At 41.2% G+C, this 23283-nt stretch overlaps 1 protein-coding gene across 4 annotated transcripts in view; it reads right to left on the bottom strand.

Annotated features, from left to right (window-relative positions):
- The window catches only part of larp1 (La ribonucleoprotein 1, translational regulator), a 64869-nt gene that overhangs the window by 13870 nt on the left and 27716 nt on the right, over positions 1 to 23283 (bottom strand). For 3 of the 4 annotated variants that reach the window (XM_084074932.1, XM_084074930.1, XM_084074931.1), the window contains exons 3-10: positions 21853 to 21918; positions 15936 to 16007; positions 11586 to 11739; positions 9353 to 9487; positions 7575 to 7727; positions 4432 to 4594; positions 3993 to 4137; positions 2854 to 3034 (exon numbers count right to left, since the gene is read on the bottom strand). In XM_084074932.1, coding sequence (XP_083931058.1) covers positions 2854 to 3034; positions 3993 to 4137; positions 4432 to 4594; positions 7575 to 7727; positions 9353 to 9487; positions 11586 to 11739; positions 15936 to 16007; positions 21853 to 21918 — 1069 coding nt within the window. The remainder of the gene's footprint in view (positions 1 to 2853; positions 3035 to 3992; positions 4138 to 4431; positions 4595 to 7574; positions 7728 to 9352; positions 9488 to 11585; positions 11740 to 15935; positions 16008 to 21852; positions 21919 to 23283) is intronic. The other variant, XM_084074933.1, reaches the window with a different exon arrangement.

Here is a 23283-nt window from a genome sequence, read left to right as displayed (position 1 = left end):
TCCGTGGTACAAAAATAAGTGCAATTAAAATGCATACATTTTTTTTTTACGCAATATTTTTTCTGTAATTAAACGGAATTAACACGATAAAGTCCCGGCCCCAACAATAATACTATGTTAAAATAATGAAACATCATATTATACCATGTCATCACAATAGAAAGACGTATATTATCCTAAAAAATACCATGTCATATTTGTTTATGTTTTATAGTTATGTTTCAGAATATATATACATAAGGGGGACATCAAATGCTAAATGCTCTGTGTTGCTGAGAACAAGGCTGTTAAACAATACAACGTTACAATAGTACAACGTTAACCAAGAAAAGCTATACTATCGTTTACGCCTCATGAACCATCATACTATATACTATGTCGTCACTAAAAGTGACATACTATATGTGTTAACAGGCTAACAGTCACACAAATATTCTGTCATCAAAAATACAAAGTCAAATCACGTCGACAGAAAAGTACTATACTATGTAATAAAGTCATACAGCATCATCAAAAACTAAAGTCGTGTCATAAGAAGATTATAGTATATTACATCATAAAAAATATATATCAAAATAAATTGTAAGTAAAAAAAAAAAAAAGTCAGTGCTGCTCTACTACCGTACTTGTAGCTGTCAATGTGCATGGATTTGAAGTGACTGTATTGTGGCTCTCTGATCAATTCAATCAACATGGATGATCAATGGCTTATATTAATTTCAAGTCAATTATGGCCTGACTCTCTTTGGTAAAAGATGAAATTTTGAACTGATTTCAAAAGAGTTAAGAAAACATTCTATACGTACTGTACACATAGATTCTCAGTGGTTCATGTTTATTTTTCTACAGCACAATGTAAACATCATTTGAACATCATTCAGTGCACAGTACTTTCTAAAGTCTGTAGGCCCCTGATGATGTCTGTATTGTGTTGACATTTAGCTACATAGTTCAGACAGCACTTGCTTTTTTGTGAGGGTAGGCAGGCAGACACTGATGGGTGTCACCATGCAACCTCTGGGAGGGGCAGATCATCGACTGTCATTTCTTTTGTTGATAGTCTACTGCTGCAGACAGAATAAACATGATTTACATAAATATGATGTTTGCGATGATGATGATGTTGATCGTTTGTTAAATATGTTAATGAGAGAGGCAGAATTCTTCATCGTTTTCTATGCATGACAAGATCTGTTCAAATACAGTGAAATTATTTGTCATTCTTTGGATCAATTGAAGGTTGATAACTAAATGGCGTATTTCCATATGTAGTTATCAGTTCGCCTCGCCTTTACTCTGCTCTACTCAGTCTATCAAATGTTTCCATTGCACTCAGAACCCCATCCCCCTGGGGATGCTCCTCCTTTAGTGACGCCCATGACTACTGCTCTCCGTGCTCTAGCTAAGAAGCCTCTACCTTCCAGTGGACATTTCTTTAAAAATATGTTTTGGGCTTTTCTGCCTTTATTGATAGTACAGTGGCGATTGACAGGAAACAGTGAGAGTCAGGGAGTGACACGCAGAAAAGATCTGTAGGGTTCGGGAATCGAACCTAGGACTCGCTGTCAGGTTTTATCAGAGCAAAGAAGGGCAAACTTACAACTTTGCCTTTTTTTTGCCGTTTTCAAATATGTTTTGACACAGAATCAAATGTTGTATGGTCATGATTCACCAGGACGCTGGAAGGCTTGGTTCCAGGCTTAAAATAATTCATATAAATATTTTCGGAAATCTCTATGGGCTGAATGAATGGGCTTTCTATCTGTGGAACCAGAGCCGGTGAACAAAATGGCCGCCACTGCTATGCTATTTATATGGTACACATCTTAACAGCTAGGCCATCGGCGCCCCCCAGTGGTTATTTCTCTCAAGGTTTTGAACTGTTTCACAAGTTGAAAGAAAAACATCTATTCTTTTAACGTTTCACAGCTCAGTACTTATCCATCTGTGCTGCTGTGTTTCAATGCTGAGATCAGAGTTGTGGTAGTTCTCTCCATTGATTTTCAGTCAGAGAAGAGACATGTGAAACTCATCATTTCTACTGCACGTAAAAAAAGAGGAAAAGAAATAGCACACTGCTTTCAGATTGCACACAGTCTTCCTGCAGGGATTTTGCTGTAGATGTTGCACTGTGATTAGGATCTCTGTCATTGCAAAATGGAGAAATGTCTTATTGCTACTGCCATGCATTCATTTCACTGAACAACATTGGTACAGAAACATGCACTGGGTTCTTTCCATTTTTCTATTTTTGCAATATAGTGCCAAACGATCTCCTGTTCTGTCCAGCCATCTTCTATGCATGCCCGTCTAGATCTATCCATCTGCTTTACTCAGTCTATCGTGTTTCCTTTGCACTCGGACCCCCCTGCGGTACATCGTCCCCCTGGGGATGCTCATCGCCCATGACTACTGCTCTCCGTGCTCTGTCTACTCTAAACCGCAACTGTCTTAAGCTAAAAATGCTACATCATACTGCCAGTCTTGGGAAAATGTTTTGAGTACCACTCTCACGCGCTTTCGCTCCACATTCTCACAAGCTGCTTCACTTGGACACGTCATTTCAAACTAGCCTCTAGTCTATATCATCAAGTTATTAAACAATAAGTCAGCTTTTTATTCTGTTTTTTTATTTAGGCTTTTCAGCTTTTTATTCAGAGTTATTTGTTTTTGTTTAGATTTTTTTGGGCTACGGTGTGTTTTTCACACACCGTAGCCTTTAAGAGACCAATTGATCAATTTTATACATGCGCACTTTGACCAGGAATTGTGTAGTTGCAACGCAAAATGTGTGCATGTTGGTAGGTTTGCTACCTGGAGAACGGGCTGATGAGCTGCGTTTTGAGCGCTTACCTGCGGGCTGATCGGGCATCTGTCTGGGAACGAACTCGGGACAGTTGATGAGCTGGGAGAAGTCCGTCTGGGCGTGGTCGCCGCCGGGCATCATCAAGCCAGGCAGCGGCCATTTCTCTGGTTCCACCTTACGGCGGATCTTCATGTCAATAATCTCCACCTCCTTACTGTCCTTCAATGACTGGAAATGCAGGACAGAGAGACAATAGAATGCAGGGGGTTAAAGGAATGGAAATGTCCACACCTGAACTTTTTTTCTCCCTCCTGGGGGAAATGACTACTACTCACTTTCAACATATAGCCCTCTGCATTATTATTTTACATAGTAGAATCCAATAATGTAGCTTAATTCAGTTTTGTAGCAGAATAATAGTGTGTGGATACACGGCTACAAAATCAGCTTGTCATCATCTGATACTGGCTAGCCGATTCCCTTCGGAGCAAAGATAATGGAAATGATAGCATTTTTGTATCAATATTATTGGACATAAAGCTAGCTGATTCCCTCCATTTCCATTGCTGCAATATGCCAACAAGCTTCCAGTGGGCATTTCTTAGTAACCGTAGTGCCAATTAAAAAACGGTTTTCAACTATTTCACTAGCAAAAAAATAAATACAAATCTTGCAAATGTGCGCCGATCTGTGTCAATGCTGAGATCAGAGTTGTTGTAGTTCTCTCCATTGATTTTCAGTCAGAGAAGAGACATGTGAAACTCATCATTTCTACTGCACATCAGTCTAAACAGTATAATATTTAAAAAAAATCTTTATCTGTACATTGAAACTATACAAACTATAGGATTCCAGGTCAACAAATGAACCTGGCATCAGTCTACATAACATGCTATCTAAATTACATTTTAACATTTGTATAAGCCTGCAAGGTCGTCAAGGCAAGGGCAAGTGCTACGGGCTAAGGTGGATATAGGAAATATAGGAAAAAAGCATAACAAATTACTACCGGGACAGCATCTGTCATTTTAGATGTTGCGGTATACCATATATAGCAACATACGTTTTTCAGAAGGCGTTTTTGGAATCGGCCTTGTTCGACTAATACCATAAAAAACGAACAATTAATCGAACATTTTTCAGCTATTTATTGAAAACAAATTCTGTGAGGGAGTGGGGCGTTTACCTCCAGGATGAGGGCGACATCGGTGGTGAGGGCCTGGACTCGGTGGAAGCTGGCGACGAGGGAGATGGGCAGGAAGCCCTCCTGGTCCATCTTCCTCCGCAGGAAGAAGTCACGCTCCAGGTTGTCCAGGCTGAAGTAGTACTCACTGCAAGAGGACAGGAAATTGTTATAATTACTATATTAGTTAGTAGTAGTAGTATGTTTAAACAAAGTTAAAAGGCTCTGAACAAGACAAAAGACAGAATCTTTTTTTTATAAAATTAAAAGTTAAACTTTTTATTTAAGTTGAAATGAACCAAGGAAAAGTTGAGTGTAAAAAAAAGGTAAAAAATGGGAACAGTATTAACTGCGCACCCTGTACTAGAACTAAGAACTTAAAACATATTTTGTCAGTTGCTGCAAATGAAAGTCCTTTTTTGGGGGGAAACGGTGAACATACATCTGTCTCTTGATGTAGTCTTTCAGGTGGTCCTGGTCCACAGAGAACAGGTCATTGCTGCTCAGGTTATCATAGTAGTAGGTCACTGTGCTGTTGAACTTGCTGCCGTAAGCACCATCTTTCCCCTCGTAGGGCTTGTAGCCGTAGTGGTACTCATAGTGACCTGGAAGGAGAAATGACCAGCCAGACGAGAGTCGGTCAGTTAGGTGAACAGACAGACAGAGGCACTAGTAGGACAAATGGATTCATTTTTCAGTGAATTGAGTTATCGAGAAGCGTGTTGACTACATCAACAATCTTGGATCTACAAGCTCAATGTGTCACAATGCGACGCGTTGAGACTAGTTTTGCAAATCGATTTTGTCGATTGATTATGTTTCATAATTGATTCAATTGATTAGTTCGATTTACTGCTGTGTCCCTAAATCTGAGTCAGATGAACCAAGATAAACAGCTAAAAAGATACGGAGAGAGGGAGAGAGAGAGAGTGAAAGGGATAGTAAGCTAGATAGAGACAGAGATAGAAACAGAAATGAGAGAGAGAGGGAGAGAGAGAGAGGACAGAGAAGGGCAGACGACCAACAGATATATATATACATACATACAGGCAGAGAAAGAGACTCACTATACTATAGATGCGCTCCCATGAATCAATGCTGCACCACACGGATGGGACAACACATGTGACACATTTACAGCACAGTTTACACCCGCTTAAAGTGTGGTGTGCTTCTTCAACACTGTGAATGAGTGTGTGTGCATACAGGATGAAGTATGCATAGGAGACAGCAAAGACAGAAAGTCTGTGTTTAAAGTTAATTTGTGGAGCGTTATATTGTTCCCCTGGGGCACATTCCTACTGTACGCGTCTCACCACCACACAGTGTGGTGGAGGAGAAAAGAGAAGAGCCTCTTAACTCTCAGCTGCAGTTATCACTCTTACAGGCCTCTCCCTCTCTTATTCTATCACTGGTCTCCCCGAGTTTCTCCCGTTTCACTTTCTCTCTCTCATATATATCTTATACACTTCATGGCCTCATGTAATGTGTTCTTATGTCCTATGTTGTGTCTGTATGAGTATTTATGATTTAGGGTTAGATTTAGGATTAATAGAATCAGAAATATACAAGAGTTGAATGTCAAAAACAACTGTAGAAAACAAAAAGTCCCTTTAGTCTCATCTCTGACTAAAGGGAAGTTACTTCAAGTTAGACAGAAAAGAACGAGAAATGGACGGCATGCCAAAGCTAACAAGTCTCTCTTTCTCTCCCCCTCTCTCCTCTCGGCTCCAAGGCCCATGGGACCCAAAGTTCTCCTCATAACACCACCGCTACAGGGTTTATTTCACTGCTTATGTTTTTACTGTAGTTATTGCCTCAGCAGGGGTCCAGATCAGGGCGAGAACATACACAAACGCATATTTTACTTAAGTAAAAGTATCAATACTGCAATATAGAAATACTCTGCTACAAGTAAAAGTCCGGAATTCAAAATGTGCTTGCGTAAAAGTACAAAAGTATTGGCATCAAAATGTACTTAACGTACCAAAAGTAAAAGTACTCATTGTGCAGAATGTCCCATTTCAAGTTTTCAAATCTATAAAAAGCTTTTAAAAGTAGCCGACCTACAAGCTCACAGATGCGACGCATTGTGAGCTTGTAGATCGGTTATTTTCAAATTGCCGAAATGTAACTAAAGTTTGAAAATAAATGCAGTGGAGTAAAAGTACAATTTTTGGACCCGAGATGTAGTGGAGTAGAAGTAAGTATTGGAAATTGGAACTACTCAAGTATAGTACAAATACCGCAAAATTGTTCTTAAGTACAGTACTTAACTAAATGTACTTAGTTACTTTCCACCACTGCAACCATGGCTAGAGGGTACAGAAGAAATATATGAGAGATATACTGGATCTATACAGCACAAAGAAGGGTTTTCTACTCCAAAAACAAGTCTTCAGTGTTCTGGGTGAATGTGTATGATCCTCCTAATGACGATAAACCTCAATTTATTATTGCCTTATAGCTAGCAGAATATTCTATTGGGAAGGATTTCATTGCTGGTCGCTTAAATACTTACTGCACAGCCGCAGTATCTAACTCCTCAATGTCGACGGGTGTGAACCACTCAGATCCTATACCCCAGATATCTCTACCGTGACTCTTTGGGATACAGTGAAAGCTACTGTATGACATGGGGCCAATTTATACTGTATAATTGGCCTACTTTATTTAATTTTTTTGTTAAAAAGAAAGAAATATTTACAAAAAAGATTACTGACTGCCCAATTCACACATCTTATTTGGCTGCTTGGGAATTGGTTCAAAACAGAAAGCTGTGTTTACGCAGGGAGAACATTATGTCCTTCTCACGTTTGATTCCAACCAAATGTCTGTCCAAAGATAGATATTTTTCTTGACTGAATTCCTATAAGTTTTTATTCTGCCATCTTTAGTCTCAAAATTAACATTACAGCACAGTCCAAATGTCAGGCATGTGTGCTGCTGTGTTTCAATGCTGAGATCAGAGATGTTGTATAGTTCTCTCCATTGGTTGGTCAGAGAAGAGACATGTGAAACTCATCATTTCTACAGCATTCAGGCTACTAATGACTACTGTCTTTTACGCTGGGATTAAATAATAATATATATAATATGCAATTATGCACCAACTATACACATATACTGTATACTTGTAACTTTAGAATAGAACCTGTTGCACTATAAGTTACTGTTAGCTGTCAATATGCATGACGCCACAACTCCAATTCCTGTGTATTTATTTTACTCTCTTGACCAATTTGGCCTTTTCAATCTGATCGTCTTTTTTCTCTTTTCTCGATTAGGTTTTCAAAAACATGAATGCCAGAACGTTTACATGGGCAAGTGTTGTCTACAAGAGGAAACGTTTGAAGCACTTAAAGAATACAGAATAATAAATTGAATAAAAATAATAAAACAAATTTCTTTGTTTTTTAGTTTTCTGCCAGGGACTGAAAACAACTGGTAAGATTGTAATACTGACTAAGTCTCCATAAGAGAGAGTGCGTGTGTGTGTGTGTGTGTGCGTGTGCGTGTGCGTGTGCGTGTGCGCGCATGTGTGTGTGTGTGTGTGTGTGTGTGTGTGTGTGTGCAAAGACGTACCTCGGCCACCTCGGCCGCCGCGCCCCCGGCCCCTCCCTCTTCCGCGGCCACGACCTCTGAACCCACCACGGAATGGCGCTCCCTCGCTCTTCACGCTCGACACCTCGTCGTGGTCGTCGCGCCACTCGCGCTCGTACTTCTGACTGTGCCAGTCTGGAAAACAACCCAACGATGTGTTATAACCTTAAAACAAACCACCTCATGACAAGCTACCAAAAGCTCATGAGAGCTACGCCTAGAAAAACTAAGGCCAAGTGTTGGAGCATGACTAAATGTTCTGTACATGCATGCAGCCGATTCTCCATAAGCATCAGACAACTTGGACTGTTTGCACTGTACACACACCTGAAGTGGAGGCAGACAGACATGACACAGAGATTAACCTCTTAAGCCCTATATACTTTGTTGTACGAAGTATATCTAGGATCTACAAGCTAAAACAGTAGTAGACACATGCATGCTTGTACAAATGTATGTAAATAAAGTATTCTATATATGCATAATGGAGATACATGGTTTATAACACTTAGCACAACTGTTCATAAAGGTTTTGCCAATGTATAACATTCAAAAACCCTGCACTTTTATTTATTTATATAAATGTCAACTTGATATTGATTTAACTATTGGAAGATCTGAATCTGGATCTTCATAATTCATATAATAAAATCAAAAGGGAGATTACCTTTGTATACTTATTATTTGTAATGCTATACATTGACATAGATTGTTTGCATTCATTTGTGTGCCAAACAAACGTTGACTTTGAGACCTGTTTCACCGTGCAATGCAAGTCAATGGGGGAAATATTTTGGATTATCGATTTCTAAATCAACAGAGCTATTGAAGATATCTCTCCAATATTAGTTACATTATGGCAAGGTAACTACACAAACCCAAACCTCTACCAGTGTCATCTTGCCTTTAAGTCCAATAGTTCTAAATCCCCCATTGAAGGAGAATTCCGGAATACCCTTTTATATGATATTATATCTTAGGACGAGTGGTACAGTAGAAAAACATGCATAACTCCATCCCGAGTCCACCACAGCTAAAAACCTGAGCTTACAGTCCATGCGCTACATCGCGGCGTATCTTATCTTCTTTTTTTTTGGTGATATCTGATGTTCATGTCGACAGAAACCTCGCCACAGTGTTTTTGTCCCAAATGGGCCGCCGTAGTGTATACAAACAGAGGGGCGCATCCAACACAAACACTGAGGAGGGTTTTCTGTCAATATGAACGTCAGATCTCACAAAAAAATAAAAAGCTATTAAAATACGCATGGAATACGCATATCTAGCGCATGGACCGTGCGCTCAGGTTTTTAGTTGCAGTGGACTCGGGATGGAGTTATGATTTTTTTCTACTAGGATATAATAATGTCATATAAAAAGGTAAGAAAAAGGTGGTCCAGAATTCTCCTTTAAGAGCTGGCCGAATAGCAGCTGGACGTACTTATAACCATAGATGTCATACTCATGTTTCTGTTGTTTTAGTTTTCTTTTCTTTTATTATCTATAATTGTCTCTGCTGTGTGCTGCTGTGTTTCACTGCTGAGATCAGAGTTGTTGTAGTTCTCTCCATTGATATTCAGTCAGAGAAGAGACATGTGAAACTCATCACTTCCACTACAGGCCCACTCCAGAAGCATTTAGCAGGTATATATAGCATAATACATTATGCTAGTTCATGTAACTGCCACCCAAACTGCAGCCATGGCTCAGGGTGTTGACAGGTCACCCAAAGCGATGTGCTCATGACATGGTGCACTCACCTCGGAGGTCATTCCTGGCATTGGGTGGCATGCGGGGGGGCTCATTCTGCCGGCTGTTGTTCCTCGAAGCAGAGCGCTCCCTGGGGCCCTCAGACTTCACCTCGATCATTAAGGGAACCCACTTGTGCTTGTTGCCTGTTGGGAGGTGATTCCACAGAAGCAACTGTGTTAGAAGTGCGTTAGGCGCTAAAGGTAGTGACCTCTAGGCAGCAACATGCTTGATGATTGGTAGTACATCGTTTGAATTAATTCAACACTCTTCTGCCACCTTGCGCAAAAAATATTTTTTTCCTTCTCTACAGGTCCATTTTGATGGCATCTCTTATTGTTGTGTGACTCAAATGTCTTATAAACTCCTTATGCCCTATATAATCTGTTGTGTATGATGATTAGTGAAAATATCCTATCTACAAATTCACTAATGCTCGCCCCAGAATTAGACCTCTTCTTATGTGGAAAACAGTGCCAGCCAGTCTATTTAGACTGCTGCAATTCCTTTACTGGCCAGCAGGTTGCATCAGCAGTCTGCTTGCTGAAGGAACCTGCACTTGTGTGTGTGTGTGTGGGAGCGAGTGAGACAGCATGTTGGGACAGCGGAAGAGGCTTGGAGTTAAAGTGACGTGGCCCTGTGCGTATCCGCTGACTGGGTAGGTACAAGGACAGAGTGAATGATTGGGGGATTGCAGCAAATGATAAAGGAGGGAGATGGGAAGTGGGGAATGAAAGGGAAAAATAAATTAGAACCGGAAAGGCAGGGGAAGTCGGTTTCCCTTTCTTCGTTTCCCTTCTCATTGAGGACAATCTCTTACTCTGAAGGTCAGAAAAAACATTCGGTGGCTGGTTGAATGACTGACTGCCTGACTGACTGGCGAGTTGGTTTGCTAGCCGGCAGAATGACTTACTGACTGACAGAATGACTTACTGACTGACTGGCTGACTAGTGGAATTTAAACCCTTCATTGCTGCCAAAACAGCTCAGCTATCAGGGTCTCCTGGTTGTTGCTATGCTGTAAGCTCAAGTTTAAAAGGTGTCTGTGTTCAATGTCAAGTGCAGAGTGACGCCTTGGCAATACAGTCACTCATATGCTGTAATCCACTAATTGTCTGAAATATTTCTCTGCATCGTTAACTCAATAATTTCACTGAGAATTGACATGATTTGATTAACTGAACCACTAGAACTAGAAATAGAACACGTTTAACCCAAACACTGCATGTTTATTGCAAAATGAAAAATATCTATGAAAGATAACTGCAAAAAAAAAAAATCTGAGAAATTGCAGCTGGTATACCTTACCTGTGCCGTCTACTTTGAGACTTCTACAGATATCACAGACACTTGATGGAAACGATTGGACAATCTCTGACCAAAATATAACGTGGGAAAACCCAGACGGATGCAATGATGGCTGCACCAGGAAAACCCCATGGCCATGCCATCAGCAATGTGGTGTCCAGTGAAAGCAGAACACAGAGGTTTCAGGAGATTTGATCAATCTGAACCGGTCTTCTTTAATTATGTTAGGCAGTAGTTCTTAAAGTGGGGTCTTTGGGGGTGGGGGGGGGGGGTTCCAGTCGTTCCCTGGCAAAACGGGCAACAGTTTAACCACTTAAGCAACATTTCAAAAGTGCCTTAAAACATGATCAATTACGGAGACCTTGAAATTAAAATGTTTGAGAAACACTGTAATAATGTATGGAGAGCAGTGCAGGTCCAGCCACGGTACAGAGAGTGGTCTGGTGCGTTGCGTCGTCCTTGCTGCTGTGCGGTGTGGTTTAAACCAGAGATCTATAGGTTGTAGAAACTGGCTCTGAACACACCAGAGGATTTCTCAAGCGAGGGGCATGATGTTTCAACCTGTAGCCTCCTGCATCCCGCTAATGCAATTTAAAACGAATACACAACGCTTCATTGAAAGTCAGTACAGAGGTGGACTCGATTTCTTTTCATTACAGGTTCTGATGGAATATTTCATAGTCAGTTGATGAGGATGCTGAACATGAATGTTAACATTTTTGTAGTCAAGGGAAGGGGGATACTGAAATATGTGAATGCCTTATATACACGTATGTATTTTTGGAGCTTAACTGAGGCTATGACGGCATGTTGGGTGTTATGAGTGACAAAGCGAGAGCATGTTGAACTTGTAAGTGTGTTTGGGGATGAAGGGGTGGGTTAATGGAAACAGTTAAAAAGCGTTTTAATGATGGATAGAAAAAACATAATATTCACCTTTCTTCTTCTGTCCGTTCTTCTGGGAGTCTTCATCGCCGTTCTTCTCCTCCCCCGAGTCATCTGATTTGGTGGCCTTCAGGTTCTCCTTGCTCTCCTCATTACTCTCTCTCTTCTCCTTGGTCTCTTTCTTGACTGAGGACCTCTTAGGGGCCTAGGGAAAGGGAGGGTGGGGGGGGGTCGCACATAGACAATACAATTTTTCACAAATGCCAGCATAGACTTAAACGCAGCGGGGGCCTAATCGCTGGAGTGCTGGTGGAGAATGCATTGCATACACTCAACTACGCTCATGTTAACCCATTCAAAGCGGGAACGCATCTGTGTAACCACTTCATCCATATTTTATACTTTGGCTATTCAAAAATAGCAGATATACAAGTTCAACATCAACAAGATTTGATCTTGAACATTAGTGCAAATCTTTGAATAATATTTTAAAGGAACATTTTACTCAAATCTTTGCTTCTTGGGGGTCCCTGGAAAAATATTTTGAGATGGGGGTCCGCAGCCAAATACATATCACTTTGGGGGTCCTTGACATGAAAAAGTTTGAGAACCACTGATATAGCAACATAAGTTTTTTCAAAAAACTGTTAGGATTTAGAAGACATTTGTAAAATACATATTAAAAGATTTGCACAATTTGTTTTATCTACAAGCGAATAGCGCACTTTTTGAATAGCCAAAGAAATCTGAAAATGACACACATGCGTTCCCGGTCTTAATGGGTTAAGAAGAACAATGCTCCTTTGACATTCACATGGTGGCCATTTTGCTCTTACATCATACCTCACCCACCGTGTAAGCTAAAAGAGCTAAATACCCACCGTGTGAATGTGGTTAATTCTACGGTAGCCAACACTTACTGTAGATTTAGAGCTCAGAATTTACACCAATAGTTGAGAAAATAATGTGTGTCACCAGTTTGTGGTAACTCCATGTGACCATTCACTTTATATTCCTATCTGTGTAAGCCTGACACTGGGTATTGGCTCATACTAGAACTGCTCTCGCAATGTTATCGGCTGTGAAACAAATAAAAAGGCGTCCATAAATCTATAGGGGACAGAAATAGATGGAATGAAAGGGGACAATACTTTAGATGAGGCCAACTTTGATGGAATCTTTCCCCGGCATGAGCTAAGCCTACATACTTCATCGTACACCCTGTGTTGCTCTACGAAAATAGCCGATCTCTAAGCTCACAAAGCCCAAATGTCAGGCATGTGTGCTGCTGTGTTTCAATGCTTAGATCAGAGTTGTTGTAGTTCTCTCCATTGGTTTGCAGTCAGAGAAGAGACATGTGAAACTCATCACTTCTAAAGCGGCTCTGCCTAATAATGGCTAATGTCTTTAACGCATGCCACGGTGATCAAATCTGATCGTGTTTTTATCTCTGTTCTTGATTAGGTTATCAAAATGTGAATGCTAGAATATTTACATGTGACGGTGTTGCCTACAAGAGGAAAGGTTTGAGGCACTGCTTGAATACATAAAATAAAATGAAATACTGTGACGTGTAGTGAGCTTGTAGATTCATTATTTTCGGTGAGCAACATCGTTGCACAACAGAGTATAAATTAAGCATTAGAGGTATGTAGCCTACATATCCTGAGGGGGTGGGTGGGTATGACACAATGACTGATGGGGACCAATATAGATTTACCAGGTGGTTATCACTTTCATCAAGATTCTTTTTGATTCAGTTTCATTAATGTGACTGACTGCAGCACAGAGGACACACAGAAAAATTCAATCAACTTTCCACAAACTAGCCTAAAAATTGTAGTCTTAATACACACGCACAATAGTGCACAGAGGAGCTCCCTGTGCATGGTATAGTGGCTTTTTGATTATTCTTGTTCCCAGTGCTAATATTTGAGTTTAGTTTGGTCAAACACCATTCAGCTTCTTCTGCATGTTACTGCAGGGTTGGCTATCAGCGAACACACATATCTGCAAGGTTTCAGTTCTTTGCACAATAGAGTCATGCAAAGTAGCAGGCTGGAGACAAAGTTAGCGTAGTGTAATGCACATATTCATTTACAGTTCTCACACACACACTTAACCACTTAAGCCCTATGTACAAATAGTGAAAATAGCCTGTCCACATCCACAAGATCACAAGGCATCGCGACTTGTAGATCTGCTATTTTTGAACATTCTGAATTTCAGAAATGTTGTCCCACATAGGGACACCAGGGTTAATGTGGTTAATCCAACAACACTCATTTCACTTAGTAGACCCACTCAAAGTGTGCACAGCCGTTATTCACACCGACTCTTCCCAATTCACCCAAAAACGACAAGCAATGTTTCTGTGCTTGAGGCCCTAGTTCACAACCTGTCACACATTTGAGGTGGAGAGAACGCGTTTCTGGCAAACACATGAACAAACACGGCCGTTGAAAGCTTTAAAAATCATGAATAAACTCTCTGGGGCTAAAGCGCTAACACTGCAAATGGACATTTTGTCGTGTCCACGGGAGGCCACGGGACCACGTGTCACATGGTAAAGTTTCACGACAGCTACACCAATGCAGGGCATTTGGGTTTAGGAACACACAGCGGAAAGAAAGCGCGACAGTAATCTCCCATTAGAAATGCAGGGGTTGATGGCAATTTATATCCTTTAAAGCTTTAGTTATTAGCAGTTGGTATTAGACTAAGAGTATATGTGTGTTCTAAATACTATTGTTTCATTGCTGTTCATATTTACACCCAAAGAAAATGCATTACTACCCTATGAAATCATTAAAGTGGAAGGAAATTATAGTTCTGTTAGAATGATATTCTTAGAATTAGATTTATTGTGCTAGCGATTCCGATTGATAACTTTTTATTATAATATGTATAGGCTATATAGGCTCCAGGGAGATGGTAGAGAGCTCAGACTTCATGCCCTGAACTCGAGGCAACTTGTTGCTGATAAGGACAGTTAGTGGGAGCCCAGAGATCTCTGTTAAGTACATTTCTATATTCAATCTGTAATTATTTTAACTTACTGCTTAATTAGTAAATACACTTAATTTTAACAGTCTTGTGTGCAAATACAACGGACGCGCGGAGTGCGTGATCTGAAGGGTTACAAATTATTACATTGCACAATTTGTTGTTTTCCTGTTGTTTTTAGCCCCAGTCTCCAACAGGATGGAGGTCATGTGCCAAAGGTCCGCAATAACATTCCTCATCAAAACAGTCAGCTTATCAATCAGCCTGCCTACATCTGCAGCTTTAACTCGACGCCTGAGGGTGCTGATTAAGACCAATTCCATCCATTCAGTCCTGTTCAGTGTCTTGACATTCTGGATTAAAGTCTCGTTCCAACAAGCACTTCACATAATGGGGAAGAACACATGTCATTGGCACAGTGATAATTCAATAACACGACAAACAGCTTGTTAGTATTGTTAATGGTGCTCACAAAAAAAACAATGAGTGAGCAACTGCAGGCCAACTGGCTAACTAACAATACCTGCTGTGCTCAACAATGGACTCTGATAGGTGGCGACTAGTAAATATACCATTAGCAGAAATGTTTTTGATCTAGTGATTGCACAACGAAGAAAACTGACTGAAAGGCAAAAGTAACAGGAGATCAGAGGAAGCAGAACTGAGCTCAACTAAATCAGCATCCTAGACAACTTCCCCCTTTCACCTGCAGAGCTGTGTCTACATAATCAATCTTCTCATATATGTAAGTGCATCAGGAATGCGCAGGCTAGCATCACCACCTTGGCAGTGATCTCAACACACTGTGACACGTACGTCAGTAACTCAGGCTAGCATGTGACACGTACGTCAGTAATTCGGACTAGCATGTGCTGCACCTAGTATGTCTTTCCCCTGGGCTTGTATTTATATCAAGCACTGCATCTAATGCAAACAATACATACTGAAAATGCTGACTAGTTGGTATTTAACCACTTAAACCCTATATACTTAGTTGACTGGGGTCCCACAGGGCTCTATAGTAGGTCCTCTAGTATTTCCCTCAACACCAAATCTCTTCGCCAACGTGTCAAGTTGCGACGTGTTGTGAGCTTGTATACCAACCAAAATGTTTGCCCCAGAATAGGGATGTTAGCTAAGGGGTTTTAAGTCCTAATACTTCATTGCACAATGAATAGCAGAAATGGGTGATCTACAAGCTCACAACGCGTCACATCACGACAGGTTTAATGCAACAACGTGCCACTACGATGCGACACGTCTCATCGCATCACGAAATGGTTAATGTGGTTAATGAGCTTTTAGGTAGACCGCGGGGGGTCGTCCAAAGGTCGGAAGGTTGGGTCAGCATTCCCCCACCACCACCACCACCCCGTGGCTGCCAGGTAAACTTACGGGGAATCTCCGTGAGTCTCTGACCTGCCTGACAGTCGCCGGGCAGGCCACGGTCTGCGTCTCTACCTCCATCTGAGAGGAGGAAGGCAAGGAGGCAGGGAGAGAGGGGAGGGAGGGAGGGAGAGAGAGAGGGGAAGGATGAGATGGTATGGGAAGGAGGGAAGTTTAGACAGAACAGGGAGATGGATGGACACGAGCACTTGCACTCACACAATACTGTACACACACACATGTTGGTATTTATTACACTTTTGAGGAGAGCAATGTTTTAGGATGGCTATTATTTCATCACAAATGCAATTTTCACCCTTTTGGGGGGTTTGTTACCCTAAAGCTAACCCTAAACCTATCCCCTAAATGCCACATTCTACACATGTATGCACACGCACAAATACCCACTTTGGCTAATATGGGTTCTCCCATCAGGGAAGTGTGGATCTTCCTGTTGCAATAAAATCACGTTGACAATCAAGTTGTAAGCTATCAATTCAATCATGTTGAAATTCCTAAGTGGATGCTGGCCAGGTTTATGGACGGGTAATGAACATTCGTTCTCGTTACTCCTTCTCCTGAGTTTCCATCTGGGAATAGCAGAGAGGATCTCATCTAATCTACATGGCTGATCCTGCATCGTTACATTCAAAATGGTCGCAAATTAGTTTTCTTGCCCCACGCCAGTTCTGGGCTGATGAGAACAAGAGTCAATTATCTTCAGCGAGGCCATAGATAGGAGCAGGGTTCGATTTGTTTAACAAAAGGAGGGAGTAGAGTAGGCACAAAACTAGCCCATCTACAAGTTCATAACACGTCGCAATGCGACATGTTGTGAGCTTGTAGATTGGCTATTTGAAAAAATGTTGGTTAAAAAAACTAAGAGTAGGGACGCCAGGGTTAATGTGTTTAACATACATTTTTAATTAAATTGTTGAATTATGATATTATCAAACATAAATATGAAATATATCAGATAAAGAAAATGCATCAGTCTGACCAGAAACAAAGATAAAACATATCCCCATCGGCCAAAAAAGACTGAATAACCAGAGGGGGATATCAAAAGCAGAGGCATGGATCTACCCCAATCCCACCCAGCAAATCGAACCCTGGATATGAGTGATATGATGTAGTGTGACAGTGTCGGTGGATGACGGCGCTCACACAGCCTGGTATTGTGGATCAATAATGGCCATGGAGCATCAGGCTGTGTAAATAAGGATATCAGAATGCTGAATCATTCTGCCAGATGTGTCACCGTTCACACAAAGTAAATGGGGACCAGGAATGAATGGGAGGTGTACTGAAGATTTTATACTGAGCAGCAACACTACAATGTAGGTATACTCTATTACAAGTAAAAGTCCTGCGTTCAAAATTGTATTTGAGTAAAAGTGCAAAAGTATATAAAAATATACTTATAGTGCCAAACATAAAAGTACTCATTATGCAGAATGGCACATTGATTATAATAATAATAATGAAAAATAAAATGGTCTATTTCACAATCATACTATTGTATTATAATTATTAATACATTAATGTGTTCATCACTTTAATGTTGCTGCTAACTATCTGTAACTAAAGCTGTCAAATAGTGGAGTAAAATACAATATTTACCTAAAAGTGCCTCAAACTTGTAATTACGTACAGTACTAGTAGTAAACGTCTTTGCCACCTAATCCCCTAAACACATATCGTCCCTGTTTGGTAGGACATATAACAGTGGATTTACTCTTCACAGTGTGCCAACATTCTCTGGGGCAGACCACATTTTAAGAGAACTTGTATCAGTGGACGGTGATGATAGCTAAGGTGGGGCCCACAGCTTGTCGGCTCCACCCTGAACACAGGGGAAACAAACAAGCGTAGCAAACACAGCTACACAGAGGAAATCAGACACCACCTCACAAACATACATAAGTCATACTTATGGGATTAGCATTGTGGCTGAGGTCCATTCACTTCAATTGAATTAGGGAAGCAGAGTTGCTTTTATATTCACAGGGTGGTAAATCGTGAGTCATGAAAGAGTTCTTAACCACTTAAGCCCTATTTGATACTTCGGCTATTCAAAAATAGCAGATCTACAAGCACACAACAATTTATTTTTATCTAGGATGTCTTGTAAATCCAACGTATAAAGAAGTGGAGAATGTAGGCTCTATCATTTAGTAAATGTGGAGGGAGGGGGGGGACTAGAGTCTAGAAATATTATATTCTGGCAATTCATTTTTGTGATCACCAATCATAAGTTATAAAGTATACTACGTACTGAGTAGACTTGACTTGAAGAAAGCACAACAACCTGACCACGAACTAAAAACAGATTCCCAATGCTAATTCTTGATATCCACTACTACAGTTATAGAAACCAAAAGAGACGAATGCAGACAAAAGGATGTCGGTGTGTCTGAAAACCTCACATTTGTCTTCACCACGTTCTGCACACTACCCTCTCAACACCCCCTCGTCCCCAACCCCCCGAATACGTCATACTAGTTCTACACTTAAGTATCAAGAATGCATAATTTGTGCATTTAGAGCGTTAAAATGTTACGTGGGGCCACAATGTACACTGACCGGCCATCAACCCTAAGAATAGCATCAGCCAGAGATCCAGGGACGCTTTTATCATAGGGGATCCCTAAAAGGACATCCCTTCCCAGGCCTTGCTCTTGTACCCTCTCTGGCCCAGGCCGTGCGGGTTATTTCTGTCTCTGATGACGTGACACACATTTTCTGACCCCCTGAACCCCCCCCCCAACACTTCCCCACCCCCCCACCGGGTGGTCGGCAGATGCGTTCCGCTACACGTCCTCTCTGCTGCACCTTGCTCAGCCCCGTCTGGCTAAAAAGGGGGGTTAGCCGGGTCATTCTGCCAGTGACAACCTATCAACCTATCGCGCAGCCTGCCCCAGCAAGCCCAGTTTAGAAATAGAAATGGCCACCTGCCCGGCTCCACTCCAATCCGCTCCAGGGGGGGGGGGAGAAGACATGCTGCTGCCGCTACTGTGAGGCACGACAAAATGAGACACATGGTGGAGAGGTGAACTGCTGATTAACACCTGTGGAAAGTAGAGGATAGGAGGAGAGAACCGCATACTGGGTGCGATGTTGGCTCACGGACTCGTGGGATAAACTACAAGCCGGAGGGAACAGTGTTCAATTATGACAGCAGCAGGCAAACACAGACACACGCACTCGCCATGCATGTGCATGGTCAGTACGGTACATAGGGGGTACATTCTGGAATGCTCTCCCAATTGTTAGAGAAGCTGGACTCTGTGGACATTTTTTTATCTAATAATAATAACTAATCTTTTCCCCTCGCATTAGGGTTCCCCTTAGCTTTATTGATTTTATTGTTGTGTCCACCTTCCCTTATGGTTTTAGTACTTTGTATTATATTTACAGTTGTGCACTGCCGGCTGCCCCATATTGATTGTTTGATCACACGTGCAGGCACATTTACACTGTATTCTTTGTTTATTGTGTTTTGTGTTGAATGATTTGTTGTGAAGTGTACAAAGAACCCTTGTGATGTTGCACAATAAATAAATAAAAACTGAACTGAAACTGAACTGATGTGTAGTGTGTACTGTAGTACTATACCACATCAGTTCCATTTTCTTACCTACTACCTTAGATGTTTTACTTTACATCATTAAAATAAAATAAATAATTGCACTTGTCTTTCTTGAGGGAAATTTCTTGCGTAATGACATGGCCAAAATAGGGACTTCACATTGAAAGAGGTTAAATATAAATTAGGCTTAATCCTATGTTGTCAGTCATGATTCTTTCTTCTACTATATATCTATCATAATTTGAATTCTCACTGCCCACTCTCCTTTTCTGGTTTTCATTTTCATCTTATTTTCATCTTTTTTTTTTTAAATGTCACTATAGGATAAGGCCCTTGGCATGTAGCATCTCGCTTCCACTATCTTAGTAGACAATACCCAAGCTCTGTAACCAGTCACACACCGGTGCATGCTTCACATACAGAGCTAGTTTCTTTGTTTAGCAGGTATTTCTAGGGTCTAGTCATTTTAACAGTAGGTTCTCTCCAGAAAAAGACAAACAAACTCCCAGTTGGTTGTGTTCTACTTTTCAGACTCTGTTTAGAGGTCAGACACCCTCCCACATACTCCAACAGCCTCTGCCAAAGAGGTCAGAGTGGACTAACCCCTCACAAAAAGGACAGAAAAAGCAGTCTTAGGGACATAAAGACAGTATCACCACCACACGTCAACTGCTCTGCCTGGTTGTACTGTGTGTAGCTGTATTGCATGCTGCTGTTGCCACTGTGTAATTAGCCCTCTCAACCACTAAAATACCTATTGTAGCTCGCTATACATCCATTACGGCTAAGTCGAACGGGAAGGGAAAAATTAAGCCCAAAAAGCATTGCATGCGCAAAACATTGTGAGCTTGTAGGTCGAAGATTTTCGGCACGTCTCCGTCGTGCAACGAAAGAATGAATCGTGCTAAGCTGTTTTAATGGACGACTAGACGTTTAGGTTTAACCCCTTGAACTATCACCAGAAAGGTTCAAGTGGCTATTTGTGGCCATCTGGCTATTTCACCAGAAATAGCTGATCTTGAAGCTCACAACGCGTCACAACACGACACAATGTGAACTTGTAGATCAGATATTTCTGGCGAACATATTCGGTGTAGAAGGAAACAAGAGCAGACCAGATACAGTTGCAACTCAGGTCCGTTTCACTAACAATAGAGGGTTTAAGCTACCAGTCACATACAGTAGCAACAGTGTGCATCACAGCCAACAGTTGCAGAGTATCTGTTGAACACTGTGCTAGCTAAGAAAAGCACTGCTCAGTGGGGCATCTGCTGAACAATTATAGTCTAAAACATCTCTTTATTCATGTCAAGGCCAGGGAGGATGGTTGGAATGATATATATATAAACACAACATCTCTCTGATCTAAAATGTAAGGTACTAAACAATGCTCTGTGATAAAGGTCACTGCAATCATTCTGTGGACTGCACCGCTGGCCGTGGGTTAAGTGGGTTAAGTGTGTGTGTGTGTGTGTGTGTGTGTGTGTGTGTATGCGCGGGTGAAGGTAAAGTTAAAAACTGGCCAGTAATAAGACTGTACAGAATAAGATTGACATAATCTCAAACTGGAACACCAGTTAAGACTCGTCGGGGACACAGGTGTGCAAGATACTTATATTCTGTTTCAGTACAACTGTGTGTGTGTGTGTGTGTGTGTGTGTGTGTGTGTGTGTGTGTGTGTGTGTGTGTGTGTGTGTGTGTGTGTGTGTGTGTGTGTGTGTGTGTGTGTGTGTGTGTTGAGTGGGAGGTATTCCGGGAATCGTGCTTTTTATCAGCTGGGTCACAGGACAGGACACTTGTGGAGTAAAACAGTTTGGACAGGATTCTGTCAGGATTCTGAATCAGCCAAACATCATATTAAGCAGGAAGGTTCCTTATATTTAGATGATTTCATTAGCCTGCTTAAACAATGTTCAGAGGTACGAATGCATAACTGCACGCAGTGTAACGTCTACAACGGAGTTCATGGTTCCCTGCCTTGCTCGTCAGTGTTGTGGAAATGACAAATCGTTGCTGTTGGGCAGAAACCTCTTATATCCATATTCTAACTTTTTGTGTTTTTTCATAAATGAACGCCCTCCTTGATCACACTACAGCGTCACATAAAAGCATCAAAAGTAGCAGTTCCACAAGCTCGAACTTGTGATCTGCTACATTTGCCATTTAGAATTTCAAACCTGAAAAGTAACACTTTTGGACATGTGGGGTTTCCACCCGACAGCGACGAAATAGAGCTTGGAATACAAAATGCATTCAACAAGCATCTTCATACCTTGTCATATGACATGTCAGACATTTCTCCTATACTGAAAAGGGACACAAACTAAAACCCACCTGCATGTCTTTAGTAGCGATCTCTCCTGGGGTCGGCCAGTTGTTGGCATCACCAAAATCTCCAACCTAAACAAAACACATGCATAAACACAGGGAATAATTAGGCAATAGCAGTACAGTAGGTTTTGTGTCAGGGTAGGATCCGATGATTGAAGCCTTTCTGAAATCACAAATCAACAATTTATAGCAATGAAAGATATTCTGTTGGAACGCACAAAATACAGAAAATGTGTTTACATGACACCGTGGGGTCCAAATATCCTTATTACAATAATCTGTGTCTGTCTATGTCTAGCGTCAGTACGATCATATGACGTCATGCAGCACAGTAGTTAGTGTGTGGTTCCAGATCAGTACTACCACGGCCAAATATGAGCAACAAAAGTGTCTGAAAATGTAAATGAAATACGCTTTGGGGAGAGTTTGTCAGGCTTTGAAGCTTGACAAGCTCCCCCTCGAAGCAGTTTCACTCCCCACAAACATTTCCACTGCTCTGGCTCTCCAGGATTTGGAATATGCATACCAGGAAGCAAATTCTACTTCTGCACACACCCCCGAGCATGACTGAAAGGATGCTTGGTGCAGTCAGACCACATGGTGTCGTTGAGAAAGTGAAGGGGACAGACAGAGAAAGGGGGGAGATTTCTTTACCCATCTGGAATGATTCCAAATTGCTACATGATCAAAATCCCAGCTAATACTGAAATTGAAACTAGGGTAAATCCTTTGAGATCAAAAACGGGGAGCCTGAGGACTACAGCAGTGGGAAGGAGCATGTCGGCAGTGTCGACTTCCACGGCCATGATGTAGAAGAGGACAGAAATGTCTGAAACAATTGTGGAGATAGGCTGACTTTGCAAAATATTAGGGCCATTTGAACTTTGGTTGAATTCTATGAACTCATTGGTTTCAGCCGTTTAAATTGTTTCAGTCATAAAGGGGAGGCACAGATTAAGATGACAGCTTAAAATAGCAACTGTTAAAACTGTGAAATGTAAAGGTAATCCCAATATCATGCACTCTTGTTGTATTTGTGATTATTTTACTCTGCCTTACATTTAAACATGTCCCCGCGCTCCAAAATAGAGAGGGGAACAGAGAACCAGAATTGTTAGACAATCGGAATAATTGTTAACTCTGAAATTGACATTGTATGCCTCCGAGCTGATCAATTCCTTTTATCGATGCAAACCCATTTTGTTAATTGCAAAACAATAAAACCACGTGTCTACGCTGCTGAAAAGAAAAAGATAACGGGCATTGCATTTAATTTTAACAATTAAAATTAAAATGTTATTAGACAGAAATTCTACTGCTTCTATTGAGTTCAGACTCAGAGATAATAAAACTGTTGAAAACCTGCGTAGGCCTACTTTTTTTCCACACTGGAAATCGAACAGGAATCAGAAAGAATGAATAAAGAAATCTGTC

Source organism: Gymnoscopelus microlampas (genome assembly GCF_963454915.1).
Source record: "Gymnoscopelus microlampas genome assembly, chromosome: 12".
Taxonomy (NCBI): domain Eukaryota; kingdom Metazoa; phylum Chordata; class Actinopteri; order Myctophiformes; family Myctophidae; genus Gymnoscopelus; species Gymnoscopelus microlampas.
Note: the sequence above shows the minus strand (reverse complement) of the source record. Positions and strands in the feature narration are given on the sequence as shown.